General features: G+C 26.7%; 1 protein-coding gene and 1 long non-coding RNA gene across 2 annotated transcripts; both read right to left on the bottom strand.

Annotated features, from left to right (window-relative positions):
* Positions 1–840: 840 nt before the first annotated feature.
* Positions 841–5,841, bottom strand: LOC122272263 (uncharacterized). Its single transcript, XR_006226894.2, has 3 exons — positions 5,705–5,841; positions 3,124–3,207; positions 841–957 (listed from the first exon to the last, which is right to left on the bottom strand). It is a non-coding gene; the product is annotated as an uncharacterized lncRNA (long non-coding RNA).
* Positions 5,842–9,234: 3,393 nt separating this feature from the next.
* LOC139424842 (uncharacterized protein PF3D7_1120000-like) lies at positions 9,235–24,487 on the bottom strand (the record flags this gene model as incomplete). The annotated part of the gene is given in 5 exon segments (XM_071184706.1): positions 9,235–9,445; positions 10,519–10,797; positions 12,327–12,395; positions 14,044–14,144; positions 24,414–24,487. Coding segments are annotated over 5 exon segments (654 nt in total). The 3' UTR covers positions 9,235–9,304.
* Positions 24,488–26,219: the final 1,732 nt, after the last annotated feature.

Raw genomic sequence — 26,219 nt, 5'->3', positions numbered from 1 at the left:
ATGATGGTCCAACGTAAAAAACCAAATTGTTTTTATGGTATATTCCTAAGAACCAACAAGAATCCCCATTAAATGTTTAGTTGGAACCATCATGGATTGTTGGTCCATGAGAATCAAACTTCTCTTGATGGTTAACCATCGTAGTATTAAAGTAGCATTTTCCATCATGGAATGATGGAAATTGGTTTTCATATCAAAAAACATGATCACATAATGGAAAATGCTGGATGACGGTGACCATCAAAGGATGTCGGACCGACAGGAATCGCACTGAAACCAATATAAACCATCTAAATGTTTTGATGGGAACATCAAGTATTTTGATTTGGGGGGCTAAGACCTACTGTGCTCCTCCAGTTTTAATGACCTTGGGTTCTGAGGTGCAGGAGCAGATGTTCCAGTTGAGTTGTCAGTCATACGTGGAACCATCAGTGTTTAGTACTCAAACATGATTCGCACTCACTTTATCGATCCACAAAAGGGGGCGAAAGAATCAGTTAGCCTTGCTCGGTTTGAGATGGAACCCAGGACCTGAGCCTGAGGGAGAGCAAAGTGCTACCACTCAACCATAGGGGTTCTTCTCATGTTGATAACCACTTCATAATATCTGACTTAACATTTATGTGTACAGGTATGAAATAAGTTATTAAATATTATTCTATTAAGTCTAAAAATCTCTTGTTGAACAAGTATTTTGCTGAAATTTTTTATGAACTAAATTATCTTCAGAAAAATAGTTATTACAAAAATCGGAATGCTTTATTAAACATGAAATTAAAGACTTTTTCTGTGAGATGATTTAGAGATAAATTATTTATATAAAAATAACATACTCGCATACTTACAATTTTGTAGCTAATTCGAGAGGTGGTATTGCATTTACAACTGAAATTTCTTGTAAAACTAGCACTGGTATTAGCAAATAACTAATTCTCCAGACTATACTAGATTTTGAACCTAAAGATAATAAGTATATGAATAATTAATTGATTAATTAGAAAGGCAATTGGTATAGATTAAATATATATTTTTTAAAAAACTTATCAATTATACATTTGTATTTGAAGTATTCCTTTTTTACGCGTGTATAAGTAGAAAATAAATATCTTGTTAATTATTTGAATGATAGGAAACAATGACAAGTTAACTAAGGTAACAACACGATAACAACACTAAGTGTTTGACGCAAAATAGCAAACAAAATAAAAACACAACAAAATAATTTCCTATTGGATGAAAAAGAATCCTCAATAGTTCTTTAAAACTATGGAAATAAAATTTCCGCTGAAAAGAATTTGAAACAAATCTGAATTTTTAAAAGCCATCATTTTGGATGGAGTTCAAAGGATTTACAATAGAGCTCTCACATGATTCTAGAATGACTAAAACATGAATAACGAGCTTAGTCAAAAAACATATTTAATTATGTTACTTAAATCTTAGTTAAGATCATTTTTATCTCTTTTAATATTTCAAAGCTCGATAAATTATAGCAAATACATATTCTTGAATTTATATTAATCAATTTTTAAATTGCACAATTATGGACCATTTTTAATTAAGGGCAAAAAATTATTTGAGCACTAAAAGCAACGATCTTCTTTTGTATCATAAAATGGTGATTAGTTCAAACAATCCTTGTCAATTAATGAAAATTTTATGACGTTTTAAAAAAAATGAATTTTCTGAAAGAAATAAAGGAAAATAAATTTTTTTCAAACTACACCGATCCCAATTTAATTCAATAGATAAATTAACTATTATATTTTTTAACTAATAGTTTTCAAATAATTTATAAATTTATTTAAAAACGATTAATTAAAAAATATATTAAATTCATACGGAGAAACATTTTCTAGTAAAGTTACAGTACTGCAATAACATTTCTAGTAAAAAAAAACACAATTTTGGTTAATAAAACCGAAACATATGGTATATATACCATTTCTTTTTCCGTTCATATTATAGCAATTTACCGGAAATTCTGGTTTTCAAAAATATATTTCTTATCCTCCCACATTTAGTAAAAAATACAAAATTAAAAATTAAATTTAAACGAATATAAGGATTTTATACCATTCCTTAAGGTTTAATGATAAAACTACCAAATTTTATCAGATTTATCAAATTTCATTACAGATTGTAAAACCATATTTTATTTTTAGTTTTACCAAAATCTTTGCCGACCGGCCTGTGTAGGGGTAGGGAACTGTCCTTGCATCGAAAGATCCTGGGTTCGAATCCCTGGCAAGGCATAGATGTTTCTTTCTCTCTCTGTGTGTTCTATGTCCTTTCGACTTTGTGTGTGAATGTGACCCGCCTTGTGGTTGTGTGAATGGCATGGCAGAAGTCGAATTCCTGCCCATAGATGGCGCCACTGAAAAACAGGAACAATCGCACCCCCCACTGCCTAAACAGGAATACGACAAACAAACAAACCAAAATCTTTACCAAAGCACCTCGGGTAACAATTACTGAGCTTTCCAGTGTTCCCATAGAGATAGAAACAAGGTAAAATGTACCATATTCCTGTAGTTTTGACCATATTTTTTCTCAGTGTATAATTAAAAATTTGTCAAATTTATAATTGCCTTATATATTTATATTTTCAGTTATGACTAAAGCTCGTAGATTAAACTACAAAATTTTAAATTCACAAAATAAGCTTTTGAAATTTAGAAAGTAAGGTTTAACGGAAATTGAAGTTTATAAAAAGGGCTGAAAACTAATTGAGATTACCTTAAGATTTTCTTCTTTGAATATAATTTTTATGACACTATTATATACTTCTTAATTAGCCTCATAAATTTTTTGAATAAATTAATAATAAAATATAAAAGTTTAACTAAAACTTAATTAACATAATAAAATTTGAACCCCTCTTCATAACATAAAAATCTCAGTTGAAACTTTCTCCAGATCAAATCAAAGCAATCGGGTACATACTATAAGTCAACTATATAACTTTTAATAGAATGGAATAAATGCTTTTCTGATATTTTGTTTAAATTCTAATTTAATAAAAAAATAGTGCATAATAAACGCTTTTATTTATGCGTATAATCTAAAACTGATACAGAAATGCTTACACTGATACCTGTGGATAAAGAAAAAGACATTTACCATATTTCAAATTAGAAGAATAACAAAATAACAACAGGCACAAAGCGGCTTCAAACATTTGTCCAATTTGTATCAATACTTGCACTAAAAATTGAAAAAAATTATAGTCAAGTTAAGTTTGCATAAAAAAAAACTATTTCTAATTTAGTATTATTATTTTTCGCTAATTTTCCATTTGTTTAAGTTAATATATTTAAGTAAAGTATAAATGAAAACATGATTGCAGCACTTGTACCTAAATTTTTTTCTACAAAAAAAAATAAAAAAATTTTAAACTTTTCTGTTTTCTTTTTTTTTTTAATTCATTTTGACATGGCGAGTTCATTTTTATACCGAAATGCTATTTTGAATGTTCGTAACCAAAAAGCTAGTAACCAATCAGTTACTTTTTACATTGTAAGATTTTCCAGATCAAATTACGGTAAAAAGAACTGGCACTCAGGTTACCGAAAAATAAATTTTTACAGGAACGTATTACTGAGCAAAAAATTATATATAAAATAAATATTATTACAATAATTCTAAATATAGTAAATATTACGGTATAAAATTTTAGGGGGGAATGGATTTTACGGAAAAATGGATTATACGACTAATTGTGTTAGGTAAAATGCGTCAAAATATTTCAAATATATTTTTATTATCTAAGAACTATTCACATAATACCAATGATACGCGTGATATGCGTATCATGATACCTGCATGTCATGCTCTTAATCATGGTATGCGTTGAGTAAAAAGATTATTACACATGTGTTGCATGTTAAAAAATCAATCAAATTGGGGAAGCTAATTAGATTAAATTAATATTTAAATATTGCAGAAAATAGTGCAAATAGGGTATTTTAGATAATACATCCATTTATTTATATGAGAATCCATCCAATCAATGAGAATAAATAATTAAATATTAACATAATACCTACATATATCAGATTACAGTGTAAATATATTTATAGAAAAGCTAGCAATGAATAAAACATTAATTAGAAGAAATGAATTCCAGTAGAATGTTATTGAAAACTGATCACCTCTGTTTGTGACCAACAACTAATGATACCATTTTGCGTTTTTGTCCGACAATGAGGAAGTGAATCACAAAAAAATTATAAGTTTGATTGTCTTCGGTAAAAATTCTCAAAATATATTTTAAATTTATTATTAATTTATAAAAATCATTCTCATAATATTTTGAAATGGATTTTTTATAAAAAAAAAATGTTGTTTAATTTTTTATAAAAATTAAAAAGTCATAGGAACATAAATCATAATACATTAATATAATTTATTATTATAATTGATCAGAAAGTAAACATGTTTTAATAGGCAAAATATGTAACTAAGACATAACTTAGTAATAATAGTTATTCTAATTTATCGCATTTGTTTTATTTTTAACAGATTATTACAGACATGCTATGTATTGAAAAAAATATTAATAAGTCAAAATTACAAAATTATTTTCATTCATAAATAATTGATTACAGCGTTATAGGTGCCAGATAAATATAAGTTTTTAATTATACAACATAGCGTGTTATACATAAAACAACTGTAAAAAAATAAATAAATTCGCATCACTTATTATAATTTGATGCCTTAAATGGAAAAAAAATATTCTGGTAAAATTACCGTAAGGATATTTCCATACAGATTGGTTAATAAAACCAAAGTATACGGTGTTTAATTCATTCATTAGGTAATTTTACTGTTCACGTGGTAACGATTTACCGTAAATTCTGGTTTTTGAAATAGCAGTACACGTTTAGTAAAGTATACAAAACTGAAAAATACATTAATTTTTCAGTTTTGTATATTTTACTAAACATGTACTGTTACTTTAAAAACCAAAATTTACGGTAAATCGTTACCACGTGATTAGGGAAATTACCTAATGAATGGATTAAGCACCGTATATTTCGGTTTTATTAAACCGAATAAATGGCTTTTATGCCATGATCTAAATTATCATGATAAAACTACCAAATTTTACTACATATACCAAATTTTATCACATATTATAAAATTATATTTTATTGCTAATTTTTGCAAAATAATTAACAAAAAGACTTCAGTAAAAATTGCCAAGATTTTCTGGTCTTTCCATACAGTCATAAACATGGCAAATTTTACTATATTTTGGTAGTTTCCACCATATTTTTTTCAAGTATAAATATAATAGTAATAGAAAATTATAGACATGCTACTGAATTAAAATATTAATAAAAATTATTTAACTGACTATTGAATTTATTAATTTAATAGATAATTGCGTAAATATAATATTATAATCAAGAATATTAAATAGAAAAATGAATTACAAATTAATTAAAAATTACCAAGATTTTTGGTCTTTCCATAGAGTCAGAAACATGGCAAATTTTACTATATTCCGGTAGTTTCACCCATACTTTTTTCAAATATAAATATAATAGTGATAGAAAATTATAGACATGCTACTGAATTAAAATATTAATTAAAATTCTTTAACTGACTATTGAATTTATTAATTTAATAGATAATTGCGTAAATACAATATTATAATTAAGAATATTAAATAGAAAAATTAGTTTTCACTTACATTTAACAAGATGTGACGACTCTCTTCCTCTGTTGAACAAAACTCTTACTTCCTATTTTATGAAAAGAAATGTAGCCGCTAAGTAAGTTACATAGAAAAAAATATCCAAATATACCTCCGATGACACAGGTGCTATGAATACTAATCTTATTTGTACACATTTCATTATCTTGTACATCTGGCTGAAGCCGAAAATGGTCAACACAGACTTTTCATTGTTGGTGAATAAACGATATTCAAATATTTCTTTTCTTCGTTACAGAAATAAAATAAAATCTTTTTATTTATATAAAAATTATATGTTATTTTAAACAAAAAAATACTTTCTTTTCGATTTGCTTTGAATTTTATGCTTTTCAAGTTAAAGGTTTAGCTGTGAAAAATATTGCAGGCCACAAAATTGAATAATTGAGCAATAAGTTTTAAAATTATTTCTGATAATTGTAAAACTAAGCGTAGTGAGCATATTTTCCTATTTTAGATAACTCTTTCAATTTTAAAATAACATAAATAAAATCTTTAAAATTTATAACAAATTATTTTGTATTATAATAGCGATAGTTTTGCATTATTTTTTTAAAAAAAGATTGTTTTAAACATTAAAAATTGTCACCGTTTTTGTATTTTTGATTAGCCTTACATTTTATGCTTTTAAAATTAAAAATTTAAAGGGGGAAAAATTTCATGGCCAAAAATTTAATATATAAGAAATAAATTTCTAAAACAAATGCTAGTAATCATAAAACTAAGTATTGTGATTATATTTTCTTATTTTAGATACACTTTTAACTAAAAAAAAAATGCTTAAAAAACTTTAAGTTTATAGTACATATTTTTTTATTGTAATAACGATTTTTATGCGTATTTTTTTAAACAAAAAAGCTATTTTAAACATTAAAAATGGCACCGCTCGTAATTTCCTAAAAACATAATTTCATTATTTTTGTATTATAACATAATATATGGAGTATTATAAATAGATCAATTAATGTAGCTTAATTTCTAAGTTTTACAAAAGTTAAATAATGGGAAGCACAGTACGAATGAAAAAATTACGAGCCCTTTGAAAGAATTTTTATAATCACGCTAATAATAAAAATAAATCTTACAAGAAAGTATTTTTATGCTCCAAAAATAACTTATGACTTTCATCTAATGGAATAAATTATACTATATTTTTATCAATAACAAACAAGCGCTAGATGATTTCAGAAGTTTAATATCCCGCTATATCATTAGGAAATATTGATGTTTCAAAATATCTGTTTATACATTGAACAATAATATTTTCTAAACCTGAATTAGATTTATCAATGGTCATTTTAATATCGTAAAAAAAACATACAAAAAAAAGTATTAAACTCCCAGCCTGAAAACACCTATGCATACCGTTGATTTTTGGTACAGGTTAGGTAAAAGTCAGTGAAGTGCCAATTTACGAATATCTGCTTTAAGATGTAAGTAAATTCTAGAGAGAAAAAATTATTATGTAACTTTTCCCTGAAGTACTTGAAGAAATAGAATCAAGCTAAATATATTTCTCGATTTTCTAAATATTATCTTTCCCTTATTGGAACATATTTGACCACTCTCTATTTAAGGAACTTCTATGCAATCTTAAGAGGTGTGAAATGCTAAACTGCTTAATCTTTCGAGTTTTATTTTATTATTTAAAAATCTTACTCTTAATTACTCCTAATTTTGTTTACTCTTAATTTTTTTACGCCGCTAAGAAATTTTAGCTTCATCTCACTTAAAGGTTAGAAATAGTCCCCACCTCCTTATTGAACTTCAAGTTCCCTGAAATTTTAAAAACATGCTTTGTTAACATTTTTTCCTGTCTTTTTTTCTCAAAATCTATACAACTAAACATCATTAAAGATAACTCCGTCAAGCTTGAAACCTGTATAGATTAAACACCTTAACTGCTTTTTCATAAAATTGGTAAAAATGAAGAATAAGATTTTGGTCAGTGAAAAGGGATATAACATTGATATAGCTGTAACATAAAAAATAAAAATATGTCCTACACCGTTCTGTGAAGATTATCTTTAATATATAATTTTAAAATACTCTCAAACTTAAAAGCAAAAACTCAATGGAAATTTCTTGAATCATTACTGAGGAAAGCTCTATAAAAGAAAGTGAAAGCCAGCCCAAAGAAGCTTGGTTTTTAATTTTTATTTTTTATGAAAATCCCTTTTCGCTAACTCTCTGTTTCCTTGGGAGACAGAGAGTTTTGAGAAAAGGGTTTTGATCGCAGAACTTTCTTAGATTTCAATTACTTTGTTTCTCCCTTGCTTTATTTTTTAAATTAATTAAAACTCAACTCGGTGCCGCAATAGCTCAAAGATGGCCAAGGCCTATTGTGCCCATCTCAGTTTTCTTGACCTGGGGCTCTGGGTTGCAAAAGCAGATGCTCCGATTGAGTGGCCAGTCCGAGCGCGGAACCCCCAATGCTCAGTCCCTAAGCATACTGATTTTATAAACCTACTGAAAGGATGTAATTTTGAGACAACCTTGCCCGGCCGGAGGATCGAACCCAGGACCTGTGGCGCGAGACTGCACAGCGATACCAATCAGCCACAGGGTGTCGTTTTTCTTAATCAATGTTTAATTAATTTACCTTAGTGTGTATTCAATGGTGATTTAATTTTCGATATGGATTTTAAGAATATATGTTAAAGATCGTAATCAAGGGAAACCATTATAATTATTTACATGCTTTTGAAAAAAAAATAGAAAACTAAGCATTTTAATATTTTTTCTTCTTTTTTTTTAAATTTAATGTTCAAAAATTAGTAAAAAACAAGTGAAAGATTGGAAATATATGTTTAAAATACATTTAAGAGTTTCAATAATGAAGTTTCGTACGAAGTATTTTCAGTTTCGTCAAAAATGCAAGCATAAATATTGAAATTTTTTTTAAAAAAGAAATTCCTATAATGAATAAGTGAGCACTTTTATTAACTTTAATAATTGGTGCAGCAGATCAAATACAAAGATATTTAGTAAAAGTTTTAAAAATATTTTCCGGATGCACTTAAAATAGTTAGTAAACAAAGCTAATTCAAAACAATGCCATTTTAAACAAAGAAATAGTTTAATACACCATAAATTTGCCTGTACAAACTTTCATACAAATGGTTTCTTAAAACTAGCTTTGAGAATTTTTTTTAATTAGTTACAGAAACTTTTAGCATTAAACTTTTTCACAAGCATTGACAACTTTCTTTATTCTGAAAAAAAGAGAGCGAAGCTTGGGTTTGGAACAATTTAGGCATTTAAATGCTTTATTTGCAAAAAAGTGCATTAGCCTCGAGAAAATTGAGTTTAAATTTGCAACTTAATTGATAGATTCGAATTATAAAGCAGCTATAAATAGAAAAAAAATCAGATAACACTCTAACTTAACAATGCTTTATATCTCAATTTTTCTAGATCATAAAATCGTATTCTACCTGACTAAAAACTACAAGAACTTGAAAACTAATTTCTAATATTTAAATTTTGAAATGATTAACAATAAATGAATTTTGAAGAAAAAAAGAAAAGAAAATTTATTTCTAAAATTCTACTAAGTACAGCATGCTGTTGCAATTAATCTTTTCTCTTGAGGATATCCTTGACTGTCTCCTTAACTTGATCGTACAAGCTGCCCAAATCCTCCTTGTAGGGTCTCAAGAACTCCAAAGCTTCAACAGCAACTTCTTTGCTGACGTCCTTGGTGTGCTTAAGGAACTGAAATTAAAAAAAGATGCAATCAATTTAAATCAGCAAATAAAATTTGCTATTTTTGTCAAAATGCCTGATACAAGAGATCACTTGTCTTCTGGGTTTTCAAAATTACAAGGCTATGGAGTTGAATATTGATAGTTGTAAACTCAGAATTAGGTCGGTTGTTTAACGCCAGTTATATAATGAAATTTTATAAGCTAATTGAAATATCCAGCTTTTGCAAACCGTCTTCGTCACTCTATCTGGCGCTTTGCAAAAAAAAACATCTACAAGTGCAAAAAGCCTGAGTTTTATATTAGCTTACGACAACAAATAAACTAATTTATTCAATTAGTTTTGAATTTCAAAACTTGTTTTAAAAAAGATCTTTTTCCTGCTTAGAAGAAAATAATACGAACAAGATTGAAGTATATTCTAAACTTCTAAGAAGAGGAATTTTGTGCTGAGGTTATAATCCTTGAGGAAAAGTTATGCAACACGTTTTGCTTTTTCCTATTTTGAAAATAACGATCTGAACTAATTTCTTAAACCTATATTTAAAGAAAGAGAACAACCCTTTAAGGATGAATAACCCAGAAGACAACTAGAGTCTGAAATTAACCACGGACTTAGCATTCAACTATAAGACAGTTATATGCCCTTGATTATACGCAATTAAAAAATCCTGTGTTTCCTAAAAGAACTTATGCCTAGTTTATATGCATTTTAGTTTCTTTTTCGTGTGAATTGCATGATGGCAACATTGTTGACGCTATTTAGAATTATGTTAGTTTGATGGAAGTTTAATTTAACTTATAATTGTTGCTTCAGTTTTTGAGAGTATTTGTTCAATCACAATATATAGTTTTAATTTTTGCCAATGACTTGATAAGTTTTATCGAGAAATTTGTTTTATTAGAAAAGGTTAACAGTCAGATTCCAGTCACTTTACTTTGACAGCGGACGAAATTCCAATATTGCTATTTAATTTTAAAAACTAATTTGTACATTTCATAGCAAAAAATAAAGAGAATAGAACAGCAATTGTAATACAAGCGGCCATAATCAAAATTATTATTTTAAAAAAATTGAAATACTTCATTGGCGATTTGCTTGATGTTGTCCATTTTGCCCTTTCCTTTGTCAAGAGTTTCTTTGGCGAATTTCTTTACCCATTCTCCGAACTTCAGGTACTTTTCTTGGAGGTCAATTTTAAGATCCTTGAAGTAATCCTTGATCTTTTGCCAGTACTCTCCGAGGGAGTGTTGCTCAGCAAATTGCTCTTCTTTTCCCAAGAATCGGTCAATCAAGTCCAACAATTTCTGTTTGTATTCTGCTCCTTTTTTGTTAATGAGCTCTTCCAAAGCATTGGTCATCTACAAAAATGACAGCAAATTATTACATTAATAAACATTATTACATTATTTTAAACTTTACTCTATGCAGATAAATAATTTTTTTGAATTAAATAACAACGTCGTTTATTTTTTGTAATCATAATATTATTTATTCTTAATCAGCTTTCGTCCGTGACCAGTTTATTTGGTCTCACTTCGATTACCCTCTCTCGCCGTTTTGTGATTCTTCCCTGCATGTTCTGTCTAGAAATATAGCAATTAAATATTTCAATAACTTTTAAAAAGCGCTAAATATAACTAAACTAGATTTTGAATTTGAAACTTTAAATTTTTGTTGTAACTAATCCCCTATAAATGGTGAGGAATTAGACAGCACTTTTTAGAAGTTTAATTGCGTTTTTTTGCGCAGATTATTAAAATTACATTCGTAAGAAAGATAAAAATAAAGAACTTTATTTGATGTCTGAATCACTAAATATATTTTTAATAAAAAATCAAGACAAAAAAAATATAAATCTTTTTTTTGTAAGTGTGAAATCAAACTACGACGTAAAGATATGCAAAATTTGAATTTAAACTAGAAAAATAACTGCGATATTAATTCCAATGTGTTTACATTTTGCAATTGAAATTTATTTCATATTTCAACATTTAATTATATATTATGCAGCATTTTTTTTCTAAAATAAAATACAGCGAAAACATAAGAGCGTTTAATAATCTAACGTTTAAAATAATGTCTTTTCTTATACAATCTGACTTTAGAACATGTTATGGCTAAAAATGTTTACAATAGCTGGATAGCTTTAAAAATGAAAAACGTATATACTTGTTAGTTTCTAACTAAAAGCAGTCATTGTAGTATGAGTGGGGTAAAACATAATTATAAATTATTACAATAATACATTTGGTGCACCTACATATTTGTTAAGCGTTGCTAACTTTGGCTGAATAATATCCACAATATTTCTGCCACATAAAGTAAATGATATAATTGCAAAAGCGCATGATTAAACATGTATTGTTTTAAATTCTAATTAAGTACCGTTTTTAACGCATCACAAAATCTAGCAAATTTATAAATAATTGTTAGCTCCCTAATTAGTTATTCTTTTTGGTTTATTATAAAAATTCCATAGATTTGATTTTTCTCCTAATTAAAATATATTTTCACATTTGTGTCTATCACTATTGATGTAATACCTAAAAATTTTTAGAATTATTCTTAAGCGCAATATTACACAATTTTCAAAATAAACCAGCTGTGGCATTCCAAATTCCAAAAAGATGATGATTGTGCTTATAGAATATTGCAAAACTCTGTTCAGTATATGAAAATCATACTTTGTCAATGTGTGTTTAAAATATTGTGCACAATGCTGATAATTCTTTAAACTTTTTGGCGGTATTTAAGAGACAAAAATTATTAACTGCAAGATATTTTTACAAAAGTGTAAGTGTAAAATTTTATTACAATTTTACATATATGCATAATAATATATAGTGACAAACGATTTAAAATAAGGGGGAAAATACGAAATACTTACTTCACTTCCTTTTCCAAAAATTTTCTCAATCTTGGCCTTCAAAGCCTCTTTGTCAATTCCCTTCAAAAGCTGAATCAAAAAAGAGAAAACATTGAAATACTCTGTCACTCATATAACTGCTTCATACACTGAGAAAAAAGTATGGTAAAAATTACCAAAATATTATAAAATTTACCATGTTTTTGGCTCTATATGAACTCTAAAAAGCTCGGTTATTTTTACCTAAGGGCCTTTGTAATGACTTTGGTAAAATTATCAATAAAAAACGGTTTTATAATGTGTGAGAAAATATAATGCAAATTTGCTCAATTTATCTAATTCTAATTAAATTCTACCTTGGTAATTGTATCTTGATAACTTAGAGCATAGTATAAAAACCTTTTATTTGGTTACATTTGCTTTTCTGTTTTGTATTTTTTACTAAATGTGTGGTAATAAGAACTATGTTGAAAACCATAATTTCCAGTAAGAAATTACAATATAAGCGGGGAAATTAGCGAATGAATGGTTTAAATACCGTATATTTTAGTTTTATTAGCCAGAAAAATTTTATTTTACGGGAAATAACATTACCAGATTTTTTTTTCTACATGTACAGTTTAGGTAAAAAAACGCGTGCTTTTATAAGAAATCCATTCTAAATAATCTATTTATACTCACGGCAAAGCAAAGGGTACAACAAGCTGTTCCCTCTCTGTTCTAATTGTTTTTCTAGTTAATTCATTTTATCTCTACACTTAATGTTGTTTGTTATACTTAAATACAACAATTTTATTAATTATTAGTCAAACATAAATCATTATTAAAATTTTACATTTATTCCGATTTACTATTATAGTTTACTTTTTACTTTTTATAGGTTTTCGAGATGATTGGGTGTTAAACTTATAAGTATCTTGGGTACCTAAGCTATAGTTGCTATACCTAATATGATTGTCCATTATAAGCAATGAAAGCACAGTATTGTAATTCAGAAGTTCTTAGAACTGAAAATCACGTAAGCTGAAATAAGCAAAAAATAACTTGTGATAAACTTTTAAAGCACAACTTAACGTTTATTCAATTGCTTAAGTACCAATATGTAATTTTATTCTTTTTTTAAGTTTTTATTTTTTCTTTTCTTTTGAATGTAAATAGTCTTAAAGTTTTTCTATTAATGTTCTAATGCTCAATATTATTGCACCGTAAAAAATTCTAGATCAAATTACGATAAAATATATAGGCACTCAGAATGTCGGTATGTTTTTTACAATATAATCCATTTTTACTGGAGCATGCAACTGGAGAACAAAAAATCTGATACGCTGTAATTTTTACAGTAATAATTACCGTAAAATCACTGAATCACTAAAATTAAATAAATACTGCTGTAAAAATTACTGCTATTTTACTGATGATGAGCCTAAAGAGCAGGTACTTTATACCGTAATTTGATCTGGAATTTTTCGCAGTATATTCAAATTTGATTTTTTAAATCTTATTATAAACTATATTTCAAATTCATTTTTAGCAACAATCAGCAGTATAACATTATCGTCACGTTAATTGCTGACGTTAATATTAACTACTACTTTATATCTTAATTTTGTCCGGAATTTTTTGTTTTCGATATTTTTACCTATATATATGGTCAACTTCAATCAAATGGAAAAAAACTCGATTCTCGAAAAACTTTTAGGGGATATCTATTTTTATAACTGAAAATGTTTTATTGTACCTCTTTCTTCAGCTTTCTGAAAAGATCCTTGAGGTTGAATTCAAGTTGTTGGATCTCTGCTTCTTCAACAAAGATCTTTTCGTCTTGCAGTGCAAACTCATCTGCAAATATATTGTATTCCATTAAAGTTGTCCTAGATATACCTTGAAGTTGCAGTATTCTTAGTATTTTATTTATTATTATTATCACAGTCTTACAGTAAAACAGAATAATTAAAATAATAACCATAAAAATTTAATGTTATCCGAATCTTAAACCATTTGCATTAATTGTCTATACACATAATTTAATATTTGTAGTAGTAAATTTTAAAGCATCATAGTTTTGTTAAAAATCAGGTTTTACCAAAAAAAAATAAACAATTTTATCTCAAAGTTCAGAACTGTCAGTTAATTTAATTATTTTCCAAAGCCTATGAAAGATTCATAGAGAAAATTTGACACTATGCATGATATAAATTTATTGTTAAGAATTCGCTTTAATAAACATAGCATAGTTATGGATTCAAATGGATTCATGGTTATGGATTCCTTTTATGTAGGTCTTTCTATTCAAAATAATGATTCGAATTTTATACGAAATTGCATATATTTAATGTGTTTCGAACATGTATTCTAAATTAATGAATTTGGAGTGTTTTATGAATTTACTTCATCTTACATATGCATTTTTGGTATATTTTAATTGTTTTCTTTATTTTCATGCATTGTTTCATATTTTTATGAATTCTTTCGGTATTTGTAAACATTTAATCGGTATTTCGAAGCATTTATCATAAGTTTCAAGTACTTTTATTCTTATCATTAACTAATTTAATAATAAAATTCGGCGTTTTTTTAAATGATTGTCGTTAAGAAAACCATGAAATTTAAATGTTTATTGTTTACACGGTTTGCATTTCTCGAACTGATTTAATGTTCCGGGTAAAATTTTAACGGTCACTATAATATAATGACTACTAAGTTTAAAAATACAATCGGAAAATATGGAAAGAAATATTTCAAGAAATTGTAAAAATATGCACATACTAATAATACTATATACTAATTGTAAAAAAAAATACATTATTTTTTAAACAACTTAAAGTTTAATTAAATTTTCAATATGATTGACAATCACATGCGCATTAAATACTTGTGTTACAAATGATAACATTTTTCAGTTGATTAAAAAAATGTTTAATATTGTAATTAATGTAGNAATATTGCAGGCCATAAAATTGAATAATTGAGCGATTAGTTTTAAAATTATTTCTGATGATTGTAAAACTAAGTGTAGTGAGCATGTTTTCTTATTTTAGATAACTCCTTTCAATTTTAAAATAACATAAATATAATCTTTAAAATTTATAACAAATTATTTTGTATTGTAATAGCGATAGTTTTGCATTATTTTTTTAAAAAAGATTGTTTTAAACATTAAAAAATTGTCAGCATTTGTACATTTTCGATTTGCCTTAAATTTCATCCTTTTAAAATTAAAAATTTAAATGGGGAAAAAATTTCATGGCCCAAAATTTAATATATATAGAAAATAAATTTCTAAAACAAATACTAGTAATCATAGAACTAAGTATAGTTATTATATTTTCTTAATTTAGCTACACTTTTAACTAAAAAGAACATGTTTGAAAAACTTTGAGTTTATTGTACATATTTTTTAATTGTTATAACAATTTTTTATGTGTTATTTTCTTTAATCAAAAAGCTATTTAAAGCATTAAAAATAGAACCGTTCGTAATTTCCTAAAAACATAATTTCATTATTTTTGTATAATAACAGAATATATGGAGTATTATAAATAAATCAATTAATGTAGTTTATTTTCTGAGTTTTTCTAAAGTTAAATAATGGAAAGCATGGTAGGAATGAAAAAATTACGAGCCCTTTCAAAGAATTTTTATTATCGCATTAATAATAAAAATATTTCTTACAAGAAAATATTTTTATGTTCTGAAAATAACTTATGACTTTCATCTAATGGAATAAATTATACTATATTTTTATCAATAACAAACAAGCCCTGGAGGATTTCAGAATTTTAATCCCGTTACATTATAAGGAAATGTTGATACTTCAAAATATGTGTTTATACATTGAACAATATTTTCTAAACCTGTAATAGATTTATCAATGGTTATTTTAACATCGTTTATGATGTTAATCTCACGATATTATATTATGTTTTATTTTTATCGTTATCGACAATTATTGTTGTCGATGTAATTGTAAATGATCGTTATCGTTATGTACACTGTAAAACATTCCTGGTCAAATTACGGTATAAACAATTGGCACTTTGGGTGCATCATCCAAAAATTAATTTTTTCTGTGAAGTATTTTACCGTAATTTTTACAATAATATTTATTTTGTAAAAGTAATTTAGTGATTATTACGGTAATTAATACTGCAAAAATTATGGTATATTAAATTTTTTGTTTCGTAACATGTTTCGGTAAAAATATATTTTACGGAAAAAAGTACCAGCACCCGAGTGTCGGTACTTTTATCTTGAACCGGATTTTTTTGCATTGGAAAGTATTGTACCTAAAACTTAATGTTATCGATAACACTCTTGATACTCTTTCACGTTAGGTATTTATCGCAGTTGATAATTATGGCTGATGATAGTGTTCACTTTTGTAATTATATATTTGATTATTATTGCTTGGAACATCATTGTCTCACAAAAGCGTACCATTCTTGTTATTTTTGTCACATTCCTTTTTGCCTCTGATACTTTATACTATTTAGAGAAAACCTTAAATAACTGCTTTCACAACGCACACTTTCGAGTTCTATTTTATTATTTAAAAATCTTACTCTTAATTACTCTTAATTTTGTTTACTCTTAATTTTTTTACGCCGTTGAAAAATTCAAGTTTCATCTCACTTAACGGTTAGGAATAGTCCCTGCCTCCTTACTGAACTTCAACTATTAAAATTTTTTCCTGTCTTTTTTTCTCAAAATCTATACAACAAAACATTATAAAAGATAACTCTGTCAAACTTGAAATCTGTATGGATTAAACACCTTAACTGCTTTTTCATAAAATTGGAAGAAAGGAGGAATAAGATTTTGGCCAGTGAAAAGTGATAATTTTTTTTTTTAAATCACTTTTTGCTAACTCTCTGTTTCCTTAGGAAACTAAACAAATTTTGATAGCAGGACTTTCTTAGATTTCGATTACTTTGTTTCTCCCTTTCTTTATTTTTTAAATTAATTAACATTTAACTCGGTGCCGCAATAGCTTAAAGATGGACAAGGCCTATTGTGCCCACCTCAGTTTTCTTGACCTGGGGCTCTGGGTTGCAAAAGCAGATACTCCGGTTGAGTGGTCAGTCCGAACGCGGAACCCCCAGTGCTTAGTCCCTAAGTATACTGATTTTATAGATCCACTAAAAGGATGAAAGTTTGAGTCAACCTTGCCCGACCGGAGGATCGAACCCAGGACTTGTGGCTCGAGACTGCAAAGCGCTACCAATCAGCCACGGGGCGTCATTTTTTTTAATTAATGTTTAATTGATTTGCCTTAGTGTGTATTCAACGGTGATTTAATTTTCGATATAGATTTTAAAAATATATGTTAAAGATCGTAATTATGGAAAACCATTATAATTATTTTTATGCTTTTTAAAAGAAAAAAAAATGGAAAACTATGCAATTTAATGGGGGTTTTTTTCGATTTTTTTTCTTTTTTTTTTAAATTTGCTGTTTAAAATATAGTAAAAATAAGTGAATATTGAAGTTTTTTTTTTAAAATCTTATAATGAATAAGTGAACACTTTAATTAACTTTAATAATTGGTGCAGCAAATTAAATACAAAGATATTTAGTAAAATTTTTAAAAAAATATTCCGGATACACTTAAAATAGTTAATAAACAAAGCTAATCCAAAACAATACCATTTTAAACAAAGAGAATAGTTTAATTCACTATAAATTCATCTGTACAAACTTTAATACAAATGGTTTCTTAAAACTAGCTTTGAAATTTTTTTTAATTAGTTACAGAAACTTTTATCATTAAACTTTTTCACAAGCATTAACAACTTTCTGTATTCTGAAAAAAAGAAAGCGAAGCTTGGATCTGGACCAATTTAAGTATTTAAGTGCTTTATTTGCAAAAAAAGTGCATTAACCTTGAGAAAATTGAGTTAAAATTTGCAACTAACTTAATAGATACGACTCATTAAGCAGCTATAAATAGAAAAAAATCAGATAACACTCTAACTTAACAATGCTTTATATCTTAATTTTTCTATATCATAAAATCGTATTTCACCTGACTAAAATCTACAGGAACTTGAAAAATTTCGAATATTAAAATTTCGAAATGATTAACAATAAATGAATTTTGAAAAAAAAATACGTATATATATATATATATATTTATTTCTAAAATTCTACTAAGTACAGCAAGCTGTTGCAATTAATCTTTTCTCTTGAGGATATCCTTGACTGTCTCCTTAACTTGATCGTACAAGCTGCCCAAATCCTCTTTGTAGGGTCTCAAAAACTCCAAAGCTTCAACAGCAACTTCTTTGCTGACGTCCTTGGTGTGCTTAAGAAACTGAAATTTGAAAAATGCAATCAATTTAAATCAGAAAATAAAAATTGCTATTTTTGTCAAAATGCCCGAAACAAGAGTTCCCTTGTCTTCTGGGTTGGATTCAAAATTACTAGGCTATAGAGTTAAATATTGATAGTTGTAATCTCAGAATCAGGTCGGCTGTTTAACGACAGTTATATAATGAAATTTCATAAGCTACTTGAAAAATCCAGCTTTTGCAAACCGTCCTCGTCACTCTATCTGGCGGTTTGCTAATAAAAACATCTACAATTGCAAAAAGCCTGAGTTTTATATTAGCTACGACAACAAATAAACTAATTTATTCAATTAGTTTTGAATTTAAAAACTTGTGTTAAAAATTTTTCCTGCTTAGAAAAAAATAGTGCAAACAAGATTGGAGTTTACTCTAAACATATACAAGAGTAAATTTGTGCTGAGATTATAATCCTTGGGAAAAAGTTATGTAATACATTTTGCTTCTTCGCATTTTGAAAATAACGATCTGAACTAATTTCTTAAACCTAGATTTAAAGGAAGAGAACAACCTTATATGGATAAATAACCCAGGAGACAATTAGAGTTCAAAATTAGACACGAACTTAGCAATCAACTATAAGACAGTTATATGCCCTTGACAATACACAAATAAAAAATCCTGTGTTTCCTAAATAACTTACTCTTAGTTTACATTTTAGTTTCTTTGTTGTGCAAATTGCATGTCGGAAACATTGTTGACGTTAGTTTGATGGAAGTCTAATTTAGCTTATAATTGTTGCTTCAGTCTTCGAGAATATTTGTTCAATCACAATATTTAGTTTTAATTTTTGCCTATGACTCGATGAGTTTTATCGAAAAATTTTGTTTTATTAGAAAAGGTTAACAGCTAGATTCCAGTTACTTTACTTTGACAGCGGACGAAATTCCAACATTGTTATTTAATTTTAAAAACTAATTTGTGCATTTCATAGCAAAAAATAAAGAGAATAGAACAGCAATTGTAACACAAGCGGCCATAATCAAAATTATTATTTTTTTAAAAATTGAAATACCTCATTGGCGATTTGCTTGATGTTGTCCATTTTACCCTTTCCTTTGTCGAGAGTTTCTTTGGCGAATTTCTTTACCCATTCTCCGAACTTCATGTACTTTTCTTGGAGGTCAATTTTAAGATCCTTGAAGTAATCCTTGATCTTTTGCCAGGAATANCTATAAATGGTGAGGAATTAAACAGCACTTTTTAGAAATTTAATTGTGTTTCTTGTGCACAAATTATTAAAATTAAATTCATAATAAAGACAAAAATAAAGAACTTTATTAGCTGCCTGACTCACTAAATATAATTTTAATAAAAAATCAAGACAAACAAATATAAATCGTAAAACTTTTTTTGCAAGTGCGAAATCAAACCACGACGAAAAGATGTGGAAAATTTGAATTTAAACTGAAAAAATAACTGTGATATTAATTCCAATGTATTTATATTTTGCAATTGAAATTTATTTCACATTTCAACATTTACATATTATACAAAAAACTTTCTAAAACAAAATACTGTAAAGAAATATCAGCGTTAATTAATCTGACGTTTTAAATAGTGTCTTTTTTATACTATCTGACTTTAGAAAATGTTTACAATAGCTGAATTTTTTCGAACTCACTCCGTTTTCTGTAAAAATTAAAAACGTATAGGTACTTGCAAGTTTCTGTCTAAAAAAAACAGTCATTGTAGTATGAGTAAGGTAAAACATAATTATAAATTATTACAATAATACATTTGGTGCACCTGCGTATTTGTTAAGCATTGCCAACTTTGGCTGAATAATATCCACAATATTTCTGCCACGTAAAGCAAGTGATGTAAAACAATTTGCAAAAGCGCATGATTAAACAGGTATTGTTTTAAATTCTAATTAAGTACCTTGTTTTTAACCCATCACAAAATCTAGCTAATTTATAAGTAATGGTTAACGCCTTAATCAGTTATTCTTTTTGACTTATTATAAAAATTCTATAGATTTGATTTTTCTCCTAATTGAAATATATTTTCACATTTATGTCTATCACTATTGATGTAATACCTAAAAGTTTTTAGAATTATTCTTATTCGCAATATTACACAATTTTCAAAATAAACCAGCTGAGGCATTCCAAATTCCCAGAAGATGATGATTGGTCTTATAGAATATTTCAAAACTCTGTTCAGTATATGAAAATCATACTTTGTCAATGTGTGTTTATTATTGTGCACAATGCTGACAATCTTTTAAACTTTTTGGTGGTATTTTAAAGGCAAAAAATATTAACTGCAAGATATACTTATAAAAGTGTAAGTGAAAAATTTTATTACAATTTTACATATATGCGTAATAATATATTGTGACAAACGATTTAAAAAAAAAAGGGGGAAATACGAAATACTTACTTCACTTCCTTTTCCAAAAATTTTCTCAATCTTGGCCTTCAAAGCCTCTTTGTCAATTCCCTTCAAAAGCTGAATCAAAAAAGAGAAAACATTGAAATACTCCAGCACTCATATAACTGTTTCATACATTGAGAAAAAAATATGGTCAGAACTACCGCAATATTAAAAAAATTACAGTGTTTTTGGCTCCATATCAACTCCAAAAAGTTCGGTTATTTTTACCAAAAGGCCTTTTTATAAAATAATCAATAGAATACGGTTTTGTAATGTGTGAGAAAATATGGCAAATGTGATAAAATTCGGTAATTTTATCTTGATAGCTTAGTATAAACACCTTTTATTTGGTTACATTTGCTTTTCCGTTTTGTATTTCTTACTAAATGTGTGGTAATAAGAACTATAATGTTGAAAACCATAATTTCCAGTAAGCAATAAACGGGAAAATTAGCGAATGAATGGTTTAAATACCGTATATTTTGGTTTTATTAACCAGAAAAATGTCATTTTACCGGAAATAACATTACCAGATTTTTTTTCCACATGTATAGTTCAGGTAAAAAAGCGTGTGCTTTTATAAGAAATTCATTCTTTTTTTTTTCTATTGCCCACCTGGGATTTGACCTAGGTCATACAGGCACCTGAAGGGTAGATTTGTTGGCCACTCTTTCACGGGCACCATATTAGGTGAGCCAGCGTTACTCCCACAGTAAGGACAGATAGTACAGAGAAGGAAAGAACATCCATGCCTTGCCCGGGATTCGAACCCAGATCAGAAATTCATTCTAAATAATCTATTTATATTCACGGCAATACAACAAGCTGTTCCCTCTCTGTCCTAATTGTTTTTCTAGTTAATTCTTTTTACACTTAATGTTACTTGATAGACTAAAATACAACAATTTTATTAATTATTAGTCAAACATTTATTCCGATTTGCTATTATAGTTTAATTTTTAAAGGTTTTCAAGATGATTGGGTGTTAAACTTATTAGTATCTTGGGAACCTAAGCTATAGTTACTAGACCTAATATGATTATTCATTATAAAGTAGTGAAAGCACGTTATTGTAATTCAGAAGTTCTTAGAACCGAAAATTAAAACTGAAATAAGCAAAAAATAGCTTGTAATAAACTTTCAAATCCCAAAAATGAAAAAGTTTTACTTAACGTTTATTCAATTGCTTAAATACCAAGGCAATGTATGTAACTTTTATTCCTTCTTAAATTATTATTTTTCCTTTTATTTTGAATGCAAATAGTCCTAAAGTTTTTCTATTTATGTTTTAATGCTCAATATTATTACACCATAAAAAATTCTAGATCAAATTGCGATAAAATGTATAGGCACTCAGAGTATCGGTATTTTTTTACAGTATAATCCATTTTTACTGGAACATATTGTAGAACAAAAAATTTGATATGCTGTAATTTTTACAGTAATAATTACCGTAAAATCATTGAATCACTAAAAATAAATAAATATTGTTGCAAAAATTACTGCTATGTTACGGATAAAGCGCCCAAAGAGCCGGTACTTTGTACTGTAATTTGAACAGGAATTTTTCGCAGTATATTCAAATTTGATTTTGTAAATCTTATTATAAACATTATTTCAAATTCATTTTAGTAACAATCAGTAGCATAACATTATCGTCACGTTAATTGCTGACGTTAATATTAACTACTACTTTATATCGTAATTTTGTCCAGAATTTTTTGTTTTCGAGATTTTTACCTGTATATATAGTCAACTTCAATCAAATGGAAAAAAAATAAAACTCGATTCTCGAGAAACTTTTAGGTGATATCTATCTTTATAACAGAAAAGCTTTTATTGTACCTCTTTCTTCAACTTTCTGAAAACATCCTTGAGGTTGAATTCAAATTGTTGAATCTCTGCATCTTCAACAAAGACCTTTTCGTTTTGCAGTGCAAACTCATCTACAAATATATTGTATTCCATTAAAGTTGTCTTAGATATACCTTGAAGTTGCAGTATTCTTAGTATTTAATTTATTATTATTGCTGTCTTACAGTAAAACTGATTAATTTAAATAATAACAATAAAAATTAACTGTTATCCGAATCTTACACCCTTTGCATTAATTGTCTATACAAATAATTTAGTATATGCAGTAGTAAATTTTAAAACATCATAGTTTTATTACAAATCGTGTTGGACCCAACATAATAAGCAATTTCATCTCAAAGTTCAGAACTGTCAGTTAATTTAATTATTTTCCAAAACCTATGAAAGATTCATGGAGAAAATTTGTCCCTATGCATGATATAAATTTATTGTTAAGAATTCGCTTTAATAAACATAGCATAGTTATGGATTCATTTTATGTTGGTCTTCCTATTCAAAATAATGATTCGGATTTTATACGAAATGACATACTTAGATGTAGTTATTTAATGTGTTTCGAGCATTTATTTTGAATTAATAAATTTGGGGTGTTTTATGAATTTACGTCATATTACTTATGCATTTTGATATATAACTTTTTTCTTATTTTCTATGCATTTGTTTTATATTTTTATGAATTTTTCAGTATTTGCAAACATATATTCGGTATTCCAAAGCATTTATTATAAGTTTCAAGAACATTTATTCCTATCATTAGCTAATTTAATAATAAAGTTCTACGTTTTTTTTGAATGATTGTCGTTAAGAAAGCCATGAAATTTAAGAGTTTATTGTTTACACAGTTTACACAGTTAACGTTTTTCGAACTGATTTAATGTTCCGCGTAAAATTTTAACGGTCACGATAATATGATGACTACTAAGTTTAAAAATACAATCGGAAAATATGGAAAGATATATTTCAAGAAATTGTAAAAATATGCACATACTAATAATACTATATACTAATTGTAAAAAAAATACATTATTCTTTAAGCAACTTAAAGCTTAATTAAATTTTCAATATGATTGACAATCACATGCTCATTAAATACTTGTGTTACAAATGATAGCATTTTTCAGTTGATTAAAAAAGTTTTTAATATTGTAATATGTATAGGTTAAAGGTAGATTATATTAATTTGTGTATGCAGCAATCAAAAATAATTAATTTAACTGCCAAACATTCGCTTATTAAATACTGGTGTTACAAATGATAAAAATTTTCAGTTGATAAAAAAGTGTTTAACATTGTAATAATTGTAGGGTAAAGTTAGATTAGATTCATTAATGAATGCAGCAATAATCAATAACACTTGAGGCATTTCAAGATAGCAGCAACAGTTTTAAAAAATATCAATCAATTTTTGTATCTATTTCGAATGACAGAATGTCTTAATATTTAAATTTTTCATTATTCTAAACGTAATTTGATAATTAATAATTCTCTCTTAAGTTATATTTACCTTCTTGGAAGAGAGGGGATGCAGCTGCGCATGCAGCGAGGAAGAGAAGTACAAACACCTTCATTATTGCAGACCTATAAAAATATCCTTTTAATCACATGTTTAAAATGTATTTCTATATAAATGCAAAAAATATTCATAAAACATTTTAGATGTTTTGATATCTAATTAGTAAAATTATGTTTCTTCAAACGTAACTTTCTAATAAAATTAAAAAAACAAAAACTATTTCAGATCGAAGTAAATCCTATAAAAAGCTGTTATTTCATCTAGGTATAAAATAAAAAATATTTCTTGTGTATAAAATTCGTATCGCAATAATATGTTTTCAAACTTTATTACCAAAACAATTAAAATTGATAATGGAATGCTTAGAAAATGAAGTTAAATTGTATCGTAATAAGGTATTTTTATATCTACTAATTTAACTTAAGTCTTTCAAAAGTAACTGCGTAATGAACCAAAAACTTCTTCAGATTAAAATTAAACAAGAAAATAAAGTTCGTCCATGTTTATGCATTTTTTTTACATATCAGAGACAAAAATTAATTTTTTTTTAAATAATTGTTTCCTTTTCTTATTTTATTATAGCTAAAAGTAATAAAGCACACATAAAAAAGCATTTTTAATCAATGTATTAATATTAGAAATAAAAACGATTATACTCTTAAAATTATTGTACAACTTTAATCTAATGTATGAATGTATTGGTAAATCAATACATTCTTGTATGCTATGCACTAGTTTTAAAAGAAATATATTTACCTGGAAAATTCTCAGAGTGCAAATTCAGGAAGAAATATTAAAGTAGAATGATTTTATAGAGGCACCTTGGGTTCAAGGGTTGAAACTTGAAATTCTTATCAAATAATTATGCAGCATAAATGTTATCATGATAACACATTTTCCTAATCCAAAGCATATGTTTGATTCTCACAAAGGCGGACAAACCTTCTAAATTTCAAGTATAAAAATGAACGCAAAACCTGCATGATAACAAAAAAACGCTCTTTATAGGGAAGAAGCTTATTACACAGGTTCTGGAACATATTTCATTATGAAATAAATGCTGTTTACATTATGATTTTAAAATTATAAATGAAAATTTATTTTTTTTTTATCAGAAACTAAGGAATATAATAGATTTTTACTTAATACTAGGTAATATTAAAAAGAATTGTACCATTTTAGAATACTAATTATTCTTACTGAAATTCGGCTACAGAATCAGATTAAAAATAGTTGTAACTGCTAACAATCGATTTTAATTTTTTTTTAATATATTTTAAAAATTAAAATGTGAAAGATTTTAGTGCTAATAGTAAATATTGATCTTCAATAGGATAAAAAATAATAATAAAAAATTTTTTTAATTAAAAAAGTAATAAAAATAGTTAGAATAATTTTAGATGTGCCTTTAATCGTTTATTTTTTTATAACCTATGTTATGCCACGTTTTATAAAGACTATATTAAAAATATTTATAAATAGAAACATAGATAAAAAATTTTTAAGATTTTCAGTTTGAATTTCTTTTCAGATTTAACATGGGTAATTTTTGAATAACCTATGTTACTGTACGTTTTAAAAATCCACCAAATATAAACTTCTATTTATGTTCTGAATTAATCAGTAGTTCATTAAAATTTTGAAGGTATAGTGTTAGTAAAATATTTATTACTACACGAAATTTAAATAAATTACAATTTATTATAATGTTTTTTTTATTTATTAAATTGTTTCAAAATTTTAATACAATTAAACATGCTAAATGCTTATGGCTTAAAGAACATTTGTATGTATAAA

Source organism: Parasteatoda tepidariorum, chromosome 8 (genome assembly GCF_043381705.1).
Source record: "Parasteatoda tepidariorum isolate YZ-2023 chromosome 8, CAS_Ptep_4.0, whole genome shotgun sequence".
Taxonomy (NCBI): Eukaryota; Metazoa; Arthropoda; class Arachnida; order Araneae; family Theridiidae; genus Parasteatoda; species Parasteatoda tepidariorum.
Note: the sequence above shows the minus strand (reverse complement) of the source record. Positions and strands in the feature narration are given on the sequence as shown.